The following is a 14,902-nucleotide window of genomic DNA, read 5'->3' on the forward strand; positions in this document are numbered from 1 at the left end:
CCAGAGGAATTAGACCCTTTCCAGGCAACAGAACTACTGTTCTGCCATAGACTGATGTCCCTGAGGAACACTTTTTCATTAGTCATCCAAGCTTTGCCATGTATTCCAAATTAGAAAAGAGAGATGAGCCAGGAGACAAATCATAAGGCCCCAGGCTCGAGTTCCAGCTCAGCCTCTTGGGAGCAGTGTGAACAGGTACCTCCTCAACTCTCCAGACAAGTGAGGGTAAGAGACCACACTCATGCTTACATTTAACAGTGGTAAATGTCACTTGTAACTGTGATATCTCTGGCTTGAGGCCAACTGAATGCCATAAAAAAGAGAGAGCAGAGGGACTAGGTAGGACATGTGACTCAGGTGGTGTGGGTGGAAGAAGTGTGGGCAGAAGCTAGGGAAGAACCAACATGCACAGAAAGATGTGAGAGAGAACAGGACAGGGATGGTGGAGCCACTCCAGCCTAGACATGTGGTGTTTGTGATACCAAAAGAGATGGACTCAATGGGTGACTGGGAATTCAGAACTGGGGTTCAAATGAGAAACTCTGGGTAACCCAGATGCTGCAATCCTATTGAAGTTGGGGCACTGCAGAGAATGAGTTTGGAAGGAAGAGAATCAAATGTGAGGTTTAGGGGTGATAGCATAGTTGGGAAGGCTTGCAGGAAACCAGGTCTGACAATTGACATCCATGCCAAGGGCCTGCAGCCATCTTAAAAAGCAGAGGGCCTCTGGGCACACACAGACACACATATGCACACACAGCACACCTGGCTAGAGCTGCCTGTAGCTCTTCCTCTTTCTTTGCCAGCTGCATCTTGAGCTCTGCGATCTGGGCCTGCAGGTCAGCGATCTGCTCATGGAAGTCACTGGCATCACCCTCCAGTTTCCTCTTGAGTTTCTCCAGCTCCTGCCGGCTCTTCTCCTCTTTCTTCAGCCTCACTGCAACAGAGCCAGGGCTACCTCAGTTGGAGGATGCCACCAAGAAGAGGCATGTGTCTTTCTACCTGGGCTATGGACACTGCACATTCAGCCCGAGACCTTCTCCAGTAGAGGGAATCCCGAACTTGAGAAAATGCTACCATGTTGTGCCTCCCACAGTGTGGAGCCAAGGTAGAATCTCTTTCCCAGGACAATGTCTTTCTAATGGTTACCCTCTGGCTTTTTCTGGTTTATTTGTTTTCTTAAAATAGATGTATTTGGGGCTCAGTGGTTAAGACTGTTCTTCCAGATGTCCTGAGTTCAATTCCCAGCAACCACATGGTGGCTCACAACCATCTGTAATAAAATCTGATGCCCTCTTCTGGTGTTTCTGAAGACAATGACAGTGTACTCATATACATAAAATAAATCTTTTTTTAAAAAGTTTTATTTTGTGGGTATATATGTGAGTGTGTGAGCATATGTGTGTGAGCACACATGTGTGAGGGAGACTCTGGAGGCCAGGAAAGGCTAGTACAGCTGGAATTACAGACATTTGTGAGCCAACCTAGTGTGGTGCTGGAATCCAAACTCTGGTCCTCCTGACTGAGTAGAAAGTGCTCTTTCTTGCTGGGCCATCTTTCTGGTTTCTAAGGAATTAGTTTTTAAAGTGACTGTGTGTAATAGTGGGTTTTGTGAAGCCATTTTCATAGACACCCATGGTGGGGCTTTGCTTGTATTTGCCTCAATTATTCTTTCCCTCTTCCCCTCTCCTCTGGTTATCTTTCTTTATTCAAATAGTTTCTTCTGCCTTCATAGCTTTCCCTTTTTAAAATCTGATTCCATGTGAGAGAAAAGGTATTGTTCTTTTCTTACCCCACCTTCCTCTCTTGCTGCGCCACCTGTCCTACCTTAACGCCCTTCTTTCCATATGTGTTCAACTTTTTAACGCCCTTCTTTCCATACGTGTTCAACTTTTGTGTCCTATGCATCTGCGCTTATTTACAGTCTACACTCTGGACTGGGGATGGAGCCCAGCTGATGGTGCTTGTCTTGCACACAACTGGAGTCAATTCCAGTAAGTTCATCATAGTGACATTACAATTATTACCCGTTACACCAGCTTTTGGGAAGTCTAGGCAGGAGAATCAGAAACTCAGGCCAGCCTAGGCCACATGAGACCCTGTTTCTAAAACTAAAGTAAAATAGAGCCAACAGGATGACTTTGCAGGTAAAGGCTCTTGCATCCAAGGGTAGCAATCTAAGTTCAGTCCCCAGGTTCTACAGAGTAAAAGGGAGAACCAATTCTACAACGTTGTCTTGTGACTTCCATGTACATGCAGTGACATGCATAAGCACACATACATATGTACACACATACCACACAATATACACCACACCTACACACAGATATCACATATACCACACATCATAAATATAAACACACACACCACACATACCATACATACACTCAACATATTCACACTGCACACACACATACCACATACACCACACATACAATACTTATAAACACACCCATATCTCTCTCACACACACACCCATACATACCATATATACATACAGCAAACACATATATACTATACATACACATGGATACACACTTATCACATACACCACATGTACACACTGTACACACACACATATCACACACATACCATATATAGAAGCATGCACATATCCCCCCATATAACATACATTCTCACAATATATATACCACACACACACATGCATACACACTTATCACACATACCATACATACACACACCACACATATCACACACATGCACACTCAAAAATAAATTCATTTTTAAAGAAAACAGAAAATAAAACAATAAAAAATTATAAAACAGAATATTAAGGTCTATACTCCACATGAGAGAAAATGTGGTATTTGTCTTTTGAGCCCAGCTCATTTCACTGAACATGGCTTCTGCTTCCACCCATCCCCCACTCACCCTCCAGCTCTGAGATCATGGACTCGTGTTTGCTCTTCAGCTTTGTGAGGTTTTTAGCCTTTTCTTCCTCTTCTGCTAGGTTGGTTGTCAAGTCGCTGACCCTCTCTTCAAGGAGCTTTCGTTCCTTTGGGGCAAAGGGGAAAACAACAGTATAAAAATCCCCTGGCACTAGGAGTTCCATGCTGCCCACTTCTCACCTCACGACACTCATGTACAGCTAAGGGACATCCCATTCCTGCCTCAGGACAGTTTGTCTCTGTCTTTTACACAGCAAGTCAATGTTCTATTCCTAATTTATCCTCAGTTTTCTTTCATGCCACCTCTTCAAGAAAGACTCCTTAGAGATCTTCCTCCATCCCCCACTGTCCCACTCCTAACAGCTGGGCATCTTCAGACCCTGGTTACAGCGGTAATGGTCCCTTCTACCTCACTAGAGTAGCTGCAGTGCTCCGTGAGTGTCCTGATCCACAGAAGGTCTAGCTGACGCCCAGCTTGAACTAATGGAATGCAGCTCTTGAGGTTGCTAACTGAAGTGGCTGCTGGTCCCCATTTTCATAGGGTGGATCTATGGTTAGTGCTTGACAAGCCTTGTCCCAGGCAAGTCTGGTACATCTAACTCACTTTTGAAAGCTTATTGTTCTGATCATCCATAACCAAGATGTCATCCTCCAGTTTCTTGATCTTGGCCTCAGCTGTGACCTTCTCTAGCTGTAGTTTCTGTCTGGCAGCCTCCTCTTCCTCCAGTTGCTCCTCCAGGTCCTTTATTGGGGAATAGACAGGGATCACGGCTTTGCTGGAATGAAGTCACTAGTGGAGATCTGGAGCTAGCCAGCATGGAGGCTGGGATGAGTACACCCTGCTCTTTGAAGTCTCCTTAAGAAAGGAGGAGATGGAAGCCCATGGAGGCTTCGTCCATTTCAGTGTCCTGGGTTTACCGGGGAGTGGGTATTCTTTGTTGGTCATTTCTTCCAGAGGCAGGTCCCTTGAGTGTGTGGGGGTTAAGAATTTTCAACACAATTGGAAGGAAGTAATAGATTATTACCTCAGAGGCCTGGGCTATGAAAGGCATCACAGCCCAGGCCTCCTTCCTCCTTCTGGGGGCAGTCCACAGCCATGATGAGAGGGACCCTAAGCAGCCACATTAAGTGGCTGAGGAACTGGCCCCTCCTGCTAACAGCCATGTGGATAAGGCATAAAGATTTCCTAGCCCGACTGAGCCTTCAGATGACTGACCCTGGCTGGACTATGGATTGCTAACTTTGTAAGTAGCCATAGCCAGAACCATTCAACTAAGCCCACCCCAGTTGCTGAATCCTAAGATAAATATGGATTGTTTGAAGCTGCTCTATTCAAGCTGTTTTGTTACATTGTAGTAGCTGACACAACTATTCTTTACACCAAATTGCTAACAGAAAGGAGGTCAGCATGCTGAAAACAAGACAGTAGACAGAGCAGGTCCTGGAGACTTATATTCGGAACCTGCCTTAGTTCTGTGGTGTGGGACAGATAGTTCTTTAAGCCTTAGTTCTTCCAGCATCAGGACCATGTTTTTATCATCAGATGCCTTCACTGAGAATCTAGTGAGTCTATTCCTGCCACACGCTGCCCCTGCAGTGTCTTACCAGCATCTGCTGAGCCATCTTTTTCCTCTCAGCCTGTAGTTGTTGGCCCCGGTCCTCCTCTTCCTCCAGGCGGGCCTCCATCTCATGTAGGATCTCCTCCAGTTCCTGCTTCTTGGCTGCCAACCGGACCCGCATCTCCTCAGCCTCAGCATACAGCTCTGTCTCTGCCTGCAACTGCTCCTGCAGCAGAGTCTTCTCCTCAGCCAGCTGCATGCAGGATGAGGGAGGATTAGGAGGTGGGTTAAGCCCTTGGCTGTGCTGTTCACTGCTCACTGCTTCTGCCCTTACCTGAGTGTGCTTCTGCTCCAGTTCCTTCAGCTCGCTCTCTGCCTTCTGCTGCCGCTCCTTGATCTTCTGCATCTCCTCCTCCTTGGCCTGCATCTCCTCCTCCTGCCTTGTCACCTGGAGCAATGGCTTTACCTGCATGTATGTACACAGCCATTGTTAGTGTTTTAGCCAAAGGAAGCCGTTTTAGTCAAATTTCATCACAGAATTTGATTTTTACCAACACCCATCTAGGTGACACTAGACAACATCAGGGATATAATCAGATGTCAAAACTAGGGTGGAAAATTCTATTTCCATCAGTAGAAGAGGGCAGAGATATGGCTTATATTCTATAACAATTTCTAGGAAAGTCAGAATTGCTAAGCCCAAACTATTAGCACCACAAATGTGAAGGACTTTACATTGTTTCTTTTTCTGTTTCTTTCTTTTTTATTTTTCAGTGCTGGTAACTGAAACCAGGGCTGTGTGCTTTACCACTGAGCTACACCCTGAATCCACAGGCCTCTCATTAGACCAGGTTATTAGAACAAAATGAAAGAAGATGGAAGCAGGGGAATTGGAGGTAGTTATTCGTCCTTCACTGCTGTTTCACAGTTACCTTCACTGTCAGCGTTGTGCAGCCACTTTCCTGTTTAAAATAGTCTTAAAGGTTTACTAGGGTGGCACACGCCTCTAACCCCAGCATTTGGGGACAGAAGCAGGAGGATTTCTGTGGGCTCAAGGTCAGCCTGATTTATATAGAGAGTTCTAGACCAGCCAGAGCTACATAGAGACTCTGTCTCAAAAAAAGAGAACAAAAAGGCAAGTATTGAACAAATGAGTCTGCTAAGAAAATGTGGTCACTGTCACAGCGACTGAGGAGGATGCCCTTGAATCCTGCTTTTCATTGTAGAAGATTTTCTCAGCATAGTTCCCTGGAATGTGGTTCATGGGAACATCTGCAGAGAGCAGCTTCTCCTTAGGCTTCTTCCCCAGCTTGTCTGGCACCCAGAACCTCTGCCAATGGACTCCATGGTCGCCTGCCTTCACACACTTAGCAGGGTTTCTGTTTCTGTGACCATTCATTATCATCTGATTCTTTAGTTGGCTGGCATATTCATGAAGCCAGAGACCATGATGCCTGTCACATACCTGGCATACAGCAGGTACTCAGTAAATACTTTCTCAGCGAAGAACATAAACACTCAAGGACATATAAGGGAGATATATAATTATACAGACAGAAAACATGTCTTTGTGTAGCCAGTGATGGGCCAGTGATACCCAGAGGCTCTGCAAACTGCAAGGAATAAAATGAACTACCAATTCAAGCAACAAGTGTGAGCTTCCTAATCAATCATTGAGCAAAAACGCCAATCCTAAAAGGCACCATGCCACAGACTCCATTTAAATCGTGAGACGGTGGAATTCAGAAGGTGGGGGGGCAGACTGTGTTTGTCAGGGGCCACAGAGAGAAGTGGGTTTGCTACACTAGCACAATAAGATGGATTCTTGAGGTGACAGAAACACCTTGATCCGCCTTAAGTCTGTAACACACCCAAAGGGGTAGACCTTCACAGGTCTGCATATGAGGTGTGACTTCAGGCCTCAGACCCAGAGCCACTTTGGAGCACCTCGTTTCCCACATCTATATCCCAGTAGGGCTCGGGGAAGTGGAGGAGGTCTAGAAGGTGTAGGGCCAATACTCACTTTAGTGAAGAGCCTCCACCATTGCCAGTTGCGGAGCTTAAGGTAGGCAGCACAGTTCCTCTGGATCACCTTCATGGCTGTCAACTGTTGCTGCCTCTTGGTGAAGGCCCTGGGAAAGCGAGGCAGGGAGCCCTGAGGAGCTTGCCTTGTGGTTCATGCTGTCAGTCACTGCATAGGACATCCCCCCACTCACTCCAAACAGATCTTTCTGAGCAGGAGTACCAGCATGTTCTTGGGAAATCAAACCAGTAAATGCTGCCTCCCAGAGCCTTTCTCAGTAGACAGGTGAAGCTTGCAAATAATTGGAATCAAAGCTAGAAATGACACCTAAGGAAAAGTTGTATGCTATGTTTCTACAGGAATCCTTCCTACCTCTAGTAGTGCCAGTTGAGTTCTGACAGACTTAGTAGTATTTCAGAAATCTCAGATCTCGACACAAACCAGCACTGTACTTCTTAAGGGCTTCTAAGTTTGAAAATCACAGAATGAGGGGCGGTGGTGGTACAGGCTTTAATCCCAGCACTCAGGAGGCAGAGGCAGATGGATCTCTGTGGGTTCGAGGCCAGCCTGGTCTACAGAGTTAGTTCCAGGACAGCCAGAGCTACACAGAAAAACCCTGTCTTTAAAAAAAAAAAGTAATAAAAAGAAAGGAAGGAAGGAGAGGGAGAAAGGGAGGGAGGGAGGAAGGAAGGAAGGAAAAGGAAGGAAGGAAGGAAAAAAGAAAAGCTACAGAATGATGACTGTAAACCCATTATGCCATGGTAGCTGTCACATTGGCTGTGAGTACATTTAAGAATACCTATTATTATTAAGAAGACTAATTATTTTGAGATTTGTAATGACAACAGAGAACTTAATTATAACACTTAACAAATTAGACCTGCTGCTGTACTAAGGGTACCCCAATACTGAGTTTCTCTGATAATCAGCTTGACCCAATCAGAGCTCTTCGGGCGCCGTGTAGGCTATTCTTGATGATAGCATACACTTCAGGCGCTAGTACCCTGAAGGATCTCTCTGGGATGTCTTTCTTTGAGGAACCTGAATCTTCACCTAGACACCAAGCATAACAGACAGAGCATTGAGCCTTTCGAATTCTACTTTAGTAATCGTATTTGGACATGGGGCTAGAGAGACAGCCACAAGATCTTTCCTCTGAAACTCTAAGACTTCAGAAATGAAAACCACACACACTCCTGTGCATCATTTCATCAACTCCCCTCTAACAATCTCTTGAGGTAGAAATGACTGCTCTCAGGAGAAACCTAAGCGCATTAGATGAGCAATTGAGACCAAGAGCCCACACCCACCTTCTCCTCCTACTAGATGGATTACCTCTCCAGCCTTAGTATGAGGGGAGGTGCCTAGTCTTATTGCAACTCAACATGCCATGTTTGGTTGATATCCCTGGGAGGCCTGCCCTTTTCTGAAGGGAAGTGGAATAGGAGTGGATAGGGAGGAGCGCAGGTTGTGGGAGGAACCGGGAAGAGAAGAAGGGAAAGTGTGGTAGGGATGTAATATATGAAAGAATAATTAAAAAAACAAACCATATCTAAAATGCTTGAGCCCATCGGCTATTATTCTGTCCTTCTTACATCTATAACCAGTATATACATTTCAGCTGGAAGCTTCCTTTTCCTCTCAGGCAGAAGCTGTCGATTAAACATACATCTTGAGAGAGATAGCTTCTTGAAATCAGGAAGTCTCATTACAAGGCTGGAAATCCCCTTCTCTGGACTTAATGTTTTTACTATGAATTTTCAGCAAGCTTTAGGATATAGGAAACTGTGTTTACTTTCTGGCCAGGTAGCCACGACACATCGCCTGGAAAGCCATGATAACATCAGTAATCTTCAGGTCTCGTTCCTCCTCTAGGTGAGCCAGAACCCCCGTACGAAAGAAGATCTTGCTCTGCCCAATCCTGTACAGGTTGGGGTCAAGTTCAAGGGCTTTGATCTGAGGAGGGAGGAAAAAGAGTTGCCATTTCAACTGGGCATTTAGTCGGTGGTGACATGGGTTTAAGAACCATCCCACCCAGATCAGCAACTGGCGATATGACCCGCAGCAGAGAGGTCATAGTTGATGTCTGGGAGGGTAGAGATTTGAGCTCACCATGAGAATGCAGGCTTGCTTTCCATCCATGAAGCCTTTGGGGATGGCGTTCGCTGCCAGGATCTCATAGCTTAAAACACAGGGCAGAAGTCATCCAACACATCTCCATCATCTGTGCTCTCTCCAAGGCTAGCTCCACACTGCCCCACCCCAGCAGGCTCACCGTTGCCGGAACTCTTGGAAGACAATCCTGTTGGGGAAGCCCTGACGGCAGATGCGGATGCCTTCCAACACACCATTGCACCTCAGCTGCTCCAGCACTAGGAATGCGTCCAGTTTGCCAGACTATGGGAATGGAGGGGGCCAGTGAGCCCTGGGGCAGCAAGCTCTGCCAGAAAACATACCCAGCAGCCTGTGGCGTCTTAATGGGGTTTAGCTGAGGGACAGTGTGCCTTGTCACCATCTCTGGTGTCACGGTTTGGCACTACCTTCTTCATAATCTCCATTGTGCTTGGTGGTGCCAGCACCCCTGGCTGGAAGCTAAAGCTGTTACTCCTTCACTGCCCTCTCCCTTACTTCTGGTAATTACTTCTAGGTAATTTTGTAGTGTGTGTGTATGTGTGTGTATGAGGTGTGTGTGATGTCTGTGTACGTATATATGTGTGTGCAACTGTGGATGTAGTGTGGATGTGCATTGTGTGATGTCTGTATATTCATGTATGCTTGTATACATTTGGATGCACAAAGTTGGTGGCAGAAATTATTCCCAATCACTCTTCAAGCTTATTCATTGAGGCATTCTCGCATTCATTCACGCATTCATTCTCTCACTCAAACTCAAAGCTCACATTAGTTTCTTAGCTGGAATTCTGGGGACTCCCTGTCTCCGTCTTCTGAGATTAAAATTATCAGTGGGCCACCATACATACCTAGTATTTATGTGGGTTCTGGGGTTCCAAGTCCTGCTCGTGTGGCAAGCAGTGTAAGTGGCTAAGTCATCTCTCCAACTTTTTTAGGCCATTGTCTGTCTCCTCTGCACAGACAACCACACCTTCCAACTTGATCATCTCCGCCTCAGCCATGCCTGCCTCTTCCAACTCATTTGGTTTGGAAGATAATTTTGATCATGATCTAAACTCTTTCATTTGTTTCCTACAAGCAGGATGCCAATCTTTAGCCATCAGAAAAGGACCCTGTCTAATACCTTTATGTATCATTATGAAACAAAGGGTCTGAGAAGATGTTTCACTCCATAAAGCATGAGACCCAGAGTTCAAAACCATTGAACCCATGTAAAAATCTAGGAATAGAGGCCTATAATCCTAGAACTGTAAGATATGGAGGCAGAGACAGGAGGATTGCAAAAAGTTCATAGACAAGCTCAACTGTCCTACATGGTAAAGCTCCAGGCCAGTAAGAAGTCCGACACAGAAGTAGAAGGTACCTAAGGACGATACCAGGCTTGTGTTCTAACCTCTGTAGTACACTGTGTATGCATACCCCACAACCACAGGCATGTACACACACACACACACACACACACACACACACACACACACACTACAAAATTACCTAGCTAGACTTAATTTCTTACCTCTATACATTTTCTTACCCTGAGATCTTGTCCTAAAAATGCCTCCAAATATACTCATATCCCACTATGCACTTTACGAAGTTGATGATATCCATGTTTTGAAAATGATATTTATTTGTGTTGTATATGGGAATATATAGGGACACAGGTGTGCCACACAGTACGTATGTGAAGGTCAGAGGACATCCTGCAGTAGTCAGCTTTTCCTTCTACCAGGTCTCAGGGATGGAACTCAGGTCATTAGCCTTTACCCACTGGGCATACTCCCCGCCCATCTACCCATTCTTACAGTTCTTGAGGCCGAGGTAGCTAGCCCAGATTTTTCCAATATTTTCCTATTTTCTAGAAACCATCCTGTTTCTAGACTGTGTGTCAAGGTTCCTACAGTCTTTTATAACCTCAGCATCAATGACCTTTTGGGCCACTAATTCTCTGTTGTGGGGACACTAAGGTGTCACTCAGCCTCCCTGGCCTCTCTCTACTACATGCTGTAGCAATCCTCTTCCCATTATGACAAGCAAATGTGTTTCCAGTGATTTCTTCAACACTTTATTCCAGCTGTCAGTCACAATGGCAGCTTGGTAAGTATTTACTGGAAGAATGGAAGGATTGCTGGCCTCACACCCCATTCTTCTAACTAGCCAAGCATTCTCTGGAAAGACTGCCTTCCTCTCTCCCTCCTTTGTTCTTTCCCTCCCTCCATCTCTCCTTTCCTTCCTTCCTCGCCTTTGTTTTCAGGCATGGGGAGTAGGCCCAAATCCAGACAACTTTCCACATGCATAAGTGCAGGCCTTCCTTGAGGATGCTCACGGCAGCAACCAGGATCAGACCTCTCTTTCCACCTCACTGGTGTGCCTTGCTATCTCCCGGGTTCCTTTCTACAGCCCCTCCACCACCCCAGCACAATCCCGTAGGCAGAAGGCCCAGGTTAGGTTGTGCCTCACCCTCTTCTCGTGGTTGGGGATGATACAGCGCACGAAGTTAGGCGTGGTGTTGCGCAGTGTAGTCATCAGCTTCCCCAACTGCTCTTTGTAGAGCTGGCCCACGGTGCGGAACATGCCCTTTTTGGTCTTGGAGGCACTGGGCAGTGAGCTCTCAGTCATCTTGGCCATCTGGTCGAGCCCCACAATGCGGTCCACTGTGGGGTACATGAAGGGTGACATCAGCTTCTGGGCTCTGCCACAAGCCAGAGGACTGAGCTGTGAAGATGGTGACCAAGGGAGGTATTTTGTGCAGGTGATACTCTATGGCAGATGACAGATCCCATCTGGGGTACCATCCCCCATCTTTCCCCCAGGTGGTCAGTGTTTCTACTGCTAGCAGGGTGAGAGCTTGGAAAAGAGCCTCTAAATAGTGTCAATCTGGGCATACTTTAGGGTGCCCGAGTGGCAGGATAAGCCAATGTTCTCTGTTCCTGTCACAGAGACCAAAGGAGTCAGTTTTATTCTTGGTATTAACTCACTGGGTAGCCTGGCCCTGGCACCATGTTCTAAGCTCAGTTTACCTTTCCTAATGGAAGCAATAGCAGCATCTAACTCCTAAGGATGCGATGTGGACACAAGGCATAGAGAGCCCTCAACTCCACAGTAGCCTTCAATACTTCCTTTATCCCCGGAGATTTCCTGAGAACTGACCAAGTATGGGCCCCAAGCACTCACCAAAGACCCTGGCCATTTATGTCCAGAGGTTACTTATCTTTAACAGGAGGCAGACAAGGAAGTGTACTATATCTGGTGGTGAGCTGTGGTTAGAAATATTAAAGAAAAAAGGAAGACAGAAAGAGAATGGGACAAGAGAAGGAAGAGTGACCTTCCTTCAGCAGGGTGATGAGGAGTATCTGTCTGAGAAGATACAGAAAGGAGGGAGGTGTGACAGCCCACCTGTGTCCGTGCAGACAGGTATCCAGTGAAAGGATTCTAGTTAAAAGGTACAGCAAGTGCTCTGAGGGGGAACTGGTAAGGGCTCGATAGACCAGGCATTAGTGGGTAATCTTAGCACAGGGGAGCTTCTGCTTTGGGCAGGTGGCCTGCCACATAGCCACAGTCTTCCCATGCCTTCTCTAGGATGAAGTGAGAAGCTCCGAGAGTTCAGCAGGTGCTGCCATCATCCCAGTTAATGCGACACTAAACGGGGCCAGAGCGTCCTTTATGTCCCAGCTCTAGTCTCAGCCTATGATTTAACAGGGAGGCCCTGGTGCAAGGCTGAGAACCACTGGTAAGAGACAACCTCACACAATTCCTAGGGCACGTGAGATGTGGTATTGACCCAGTTTACAAATAAGTACATCCAAGCTCAACAAAGCTAGTCAAATGCACAAGGTCATACTGATCCATGGCAGAGACAGGAAGAGTCCTTTTGACTTCAGAAGGGGACTGCTTTATCACGCCTAGTTACACCACTTCCTGAGCTGTGAAACAGGACCTTCTTGGTGAGTCCAGAAATGGCATGGGGAAGCTTGGTGTTCCTTGTGTAAGAAGAGGCTATGAACTGAATTTTCCAGAAAAGGGACAGATCTATGTTAAAGGTTCTACAAGGCTGACAGATGAATAACAATGGAGAGTTGGAATGTTGCAGATTCTGAGCCAAATCATCTTGGGCTATCTTTAGCTCCTAATGGCCATTTACTGTCTGCATCCACGCCTGACCTAATATTAATCTGACTACCATATGAAATCTTTGGGGCTGTCTTAATAGACCACCAACTTCCATTGGCCCCATAGCTAAGAATAGGTCCCCACCAGAGTCCTTAAAAGATTGATTTATGACTTCCTTTTGTTCTGGGACATTAAAATCTCATGAAACCATTTCAATACTGAGACATGCCATTTGGGATATCCTGAGCCTGTGTTTTCCATCCACAGTCACTCCCACTCGGCTAAGGATCAGCTCTTACCTTCTATGAAGAGAATTGTGTTGTATAGATAAATCTGTTTCAATGGGTAGTGTGAGCATGTGGCAGCCTGGTCCTTTCCCTGTTCCCACATGGGGCCTCCCAGTCTGGGACCCATGTATAAACCAGGAAGTGGGTCTGAGGTGTTCAGTCTTCTGGCCTAAAGCTGTGTCAGGGCAAGAGGGCCTTACCATCCTTCCACAGGTCAGCCACAAACTTGTCGGAGGAGGCGTTGAGGAGTGAGGTCACATTGTCATTTAGTGGGTCCATGTTCTTGGTCAGCCAGGCACTTGCATTATAGTCCACCTGCCAAAGTCACCCTGCCATTAGGCTTCCCTGGCTCAGGAACAAAAAGCCCAAATCCTCCCACATCTTCAGGGATTCTATAGAGCTGCCATACTGGACACCACCAGAGGTAAGCTAGTGCCAGAAAAACTTCTTACTGTCTGTTCCAGAGCCTCACACTCAGCCCCAGAAATAGCCAAGGAAGCTACTGGTGACAAAAGCCATCCTAGATACTCCATGTCCTCCTGTTCCCGGGCAGTTTAAATTGATCCCAGGGCTCCCCACTGTGTGATGAATAGGATTCTTACAGCTAAGGCTGTACTGTAGTTCATTATAGCAGCAGGGATTGACCCTGAGAAGGGTATGTTCCAGTTTGTTTTCTGTTGCTATGTTAAACACTTTGACCAAAACAATTTAAGGAAGGGAAGGTCTATGTGGCTCATGACTCCAAACCGTAGTTTATCACCGACAACAGTCAGGGCAGGGATTCAAAGCATCACATCTAGAGAAGGGCACAGAGAAGCCAAGTGCCCATGCCACCTGCTTCTGTGTCTAGCTTTTTCCTGTCACCCAGGAGGTGGTGCCACCCACATTCAGGGTAGGTCTTTGCCCATTCATTAATAATAAACATAATTATTTCCATCCCAACATGCCCATGGGCCAACCTGACCTAGGTAATTTCTCAGTTGAGACTCTTATCCAGATGGTTCAAGATTGGAGGCCAACTTCACAGTAGGCAAGTTCTCTGCACTGAGCTATATCCTTAGCCTGTTAGCTCAGAGGTTTTGATACATGGGCATATGGAAATGGACCCTGGAGGGTTTTGAAATTTCTGACTTGCTCAATGGCCATCTTTAATGACTGTGACTAGAACACAAAGTGAACTGATTGCAGGCTCTGGTGGGTTATGATGGGATGTGTGTTGTTATGGTGGTGGCAAACCTCATCTGTGAAAAGACTGGAAAAAGTATCACCAGGATATGGCTGAAAGAATATAAGCTCCATCAAGTATAATGTAAGGTAGAAGAGAGAAATATTTTTGGCCAAGAGGCCAGTTTGGTAGGCTGTACAGTCTCTGTCTCGGTTGCTCAGCTCTGCTCTTCTAACACCACAGAACCCAAAGATTTTATGGAAACAAATTGGCCTGGCTATGTTCCAATAAAGCCACATTGGTAGAAACAGGCAGAGACCAGATGTGGTCCTTGGCCTGCAGTGTACCAACCCTTTGTTTGGATGGGACACTGACTTTTCCCATGATACAGTGTGAATACTAGAAGGGCAAATACAATACTTGTGCAAGCCAGAACAAGCTGTGGTTTTACTTGTTAAAATACTTTTTAATTTTATAAGTGTGGATGTCTTGCCTGCACGTGTCTGTGTGCCATGTTTGTGCGGTGCCAGGAGAGGTGAGCTGTGGCATGTTTATGCTATTCAGGACATACTAATATCCAAGATGATGATGACAACGATGGTGTCAGCTAGCACAGTCCCACAGATGGAGTACAGTGGTAATGCCAGGGATTCCTGTGAATCTATCGAAGACTCATCAGGGCCCCTCACTCCAGGGCCCTTGCCTGTGTTAGGTTTGCC

At 46.3% G+C, this 14,902-nt stretch overlaps 1 protein-coding gene across 4 annotated transcripts in view; it reads right to left on the reverse strand.

Annotated features, from left to right (window-relative positions):
- MYH11 (myosin heavy chain 11) overlaps nucleotides 1-14,902 on the reverse strand; it is a 92,753-nt gene that overhangs the window by 19,943 nt on the left and 57,908 nt on the right. For all 4 annotated transcript variants that reach the window (XM_080942397.1, XM_080942396.1, XM_080942399.1 and 1 more), the window contains 11 exons: nucleotides 13,219-13,333; nucleotides 11,082-11,275; nucleotides 8,767-8,888; nucleotides 8,604-8,673; nucleotides 8,287-8,447; nucleotides 6,492-6,600; nucleotides 4,803-4,934; nucleotides 4,515-4,721; nucleotides 3,514-3,651; nucleotides 2,893-3,016; nucleotides 766-937 (listed from right to left, as the gene is read on the reverse strand). In XM_080942397.1, coding sequence (XP_080798523.1) covers nucleotides 766-937; nucleotides 2,893-3,016; nucleotides 3,514-3,651; nucleotides 4,515-4,721; nucleotides 4,803-4,934; nucleotides 6,492-6,600; nucleotides 8,287-8,447; nucleotides 8,604-8,673; nucleotides 8,767-8,888; nucleotides 11,082-11,275; nucleotides 13,219-13,333 — 1,544 coding nt within the window. The remainder of the gene's footprint in view (nucleotides 1-765; nucleotides 938-2,892; nucleotides 3,017-3,513; nucleotides 3,652-4,514; nucleotides 4,722-4,802; nucleotides 4,935-6,491; nucleotides 6,601-8,286; nucleotides 8,448-8,603; nucleotides 8,674-8,766; nucleotides 8,889-11,081; nucleotides 11,276-13,218; nucleotides 13,334-14,902) is intronic.

This window comes from Micromys minutus (assembly GCF_963924665.1).
Source record: "Micromys minutus genome assembly, chromosome: 31".
In the NCBI taxonomy this organism is placed as follows: domain Eukaryota; kingdom Metazoa; phylum Chordata; class Mammalia; order Rodentia; family Muridae; genus Micromys; species Micromys minutus.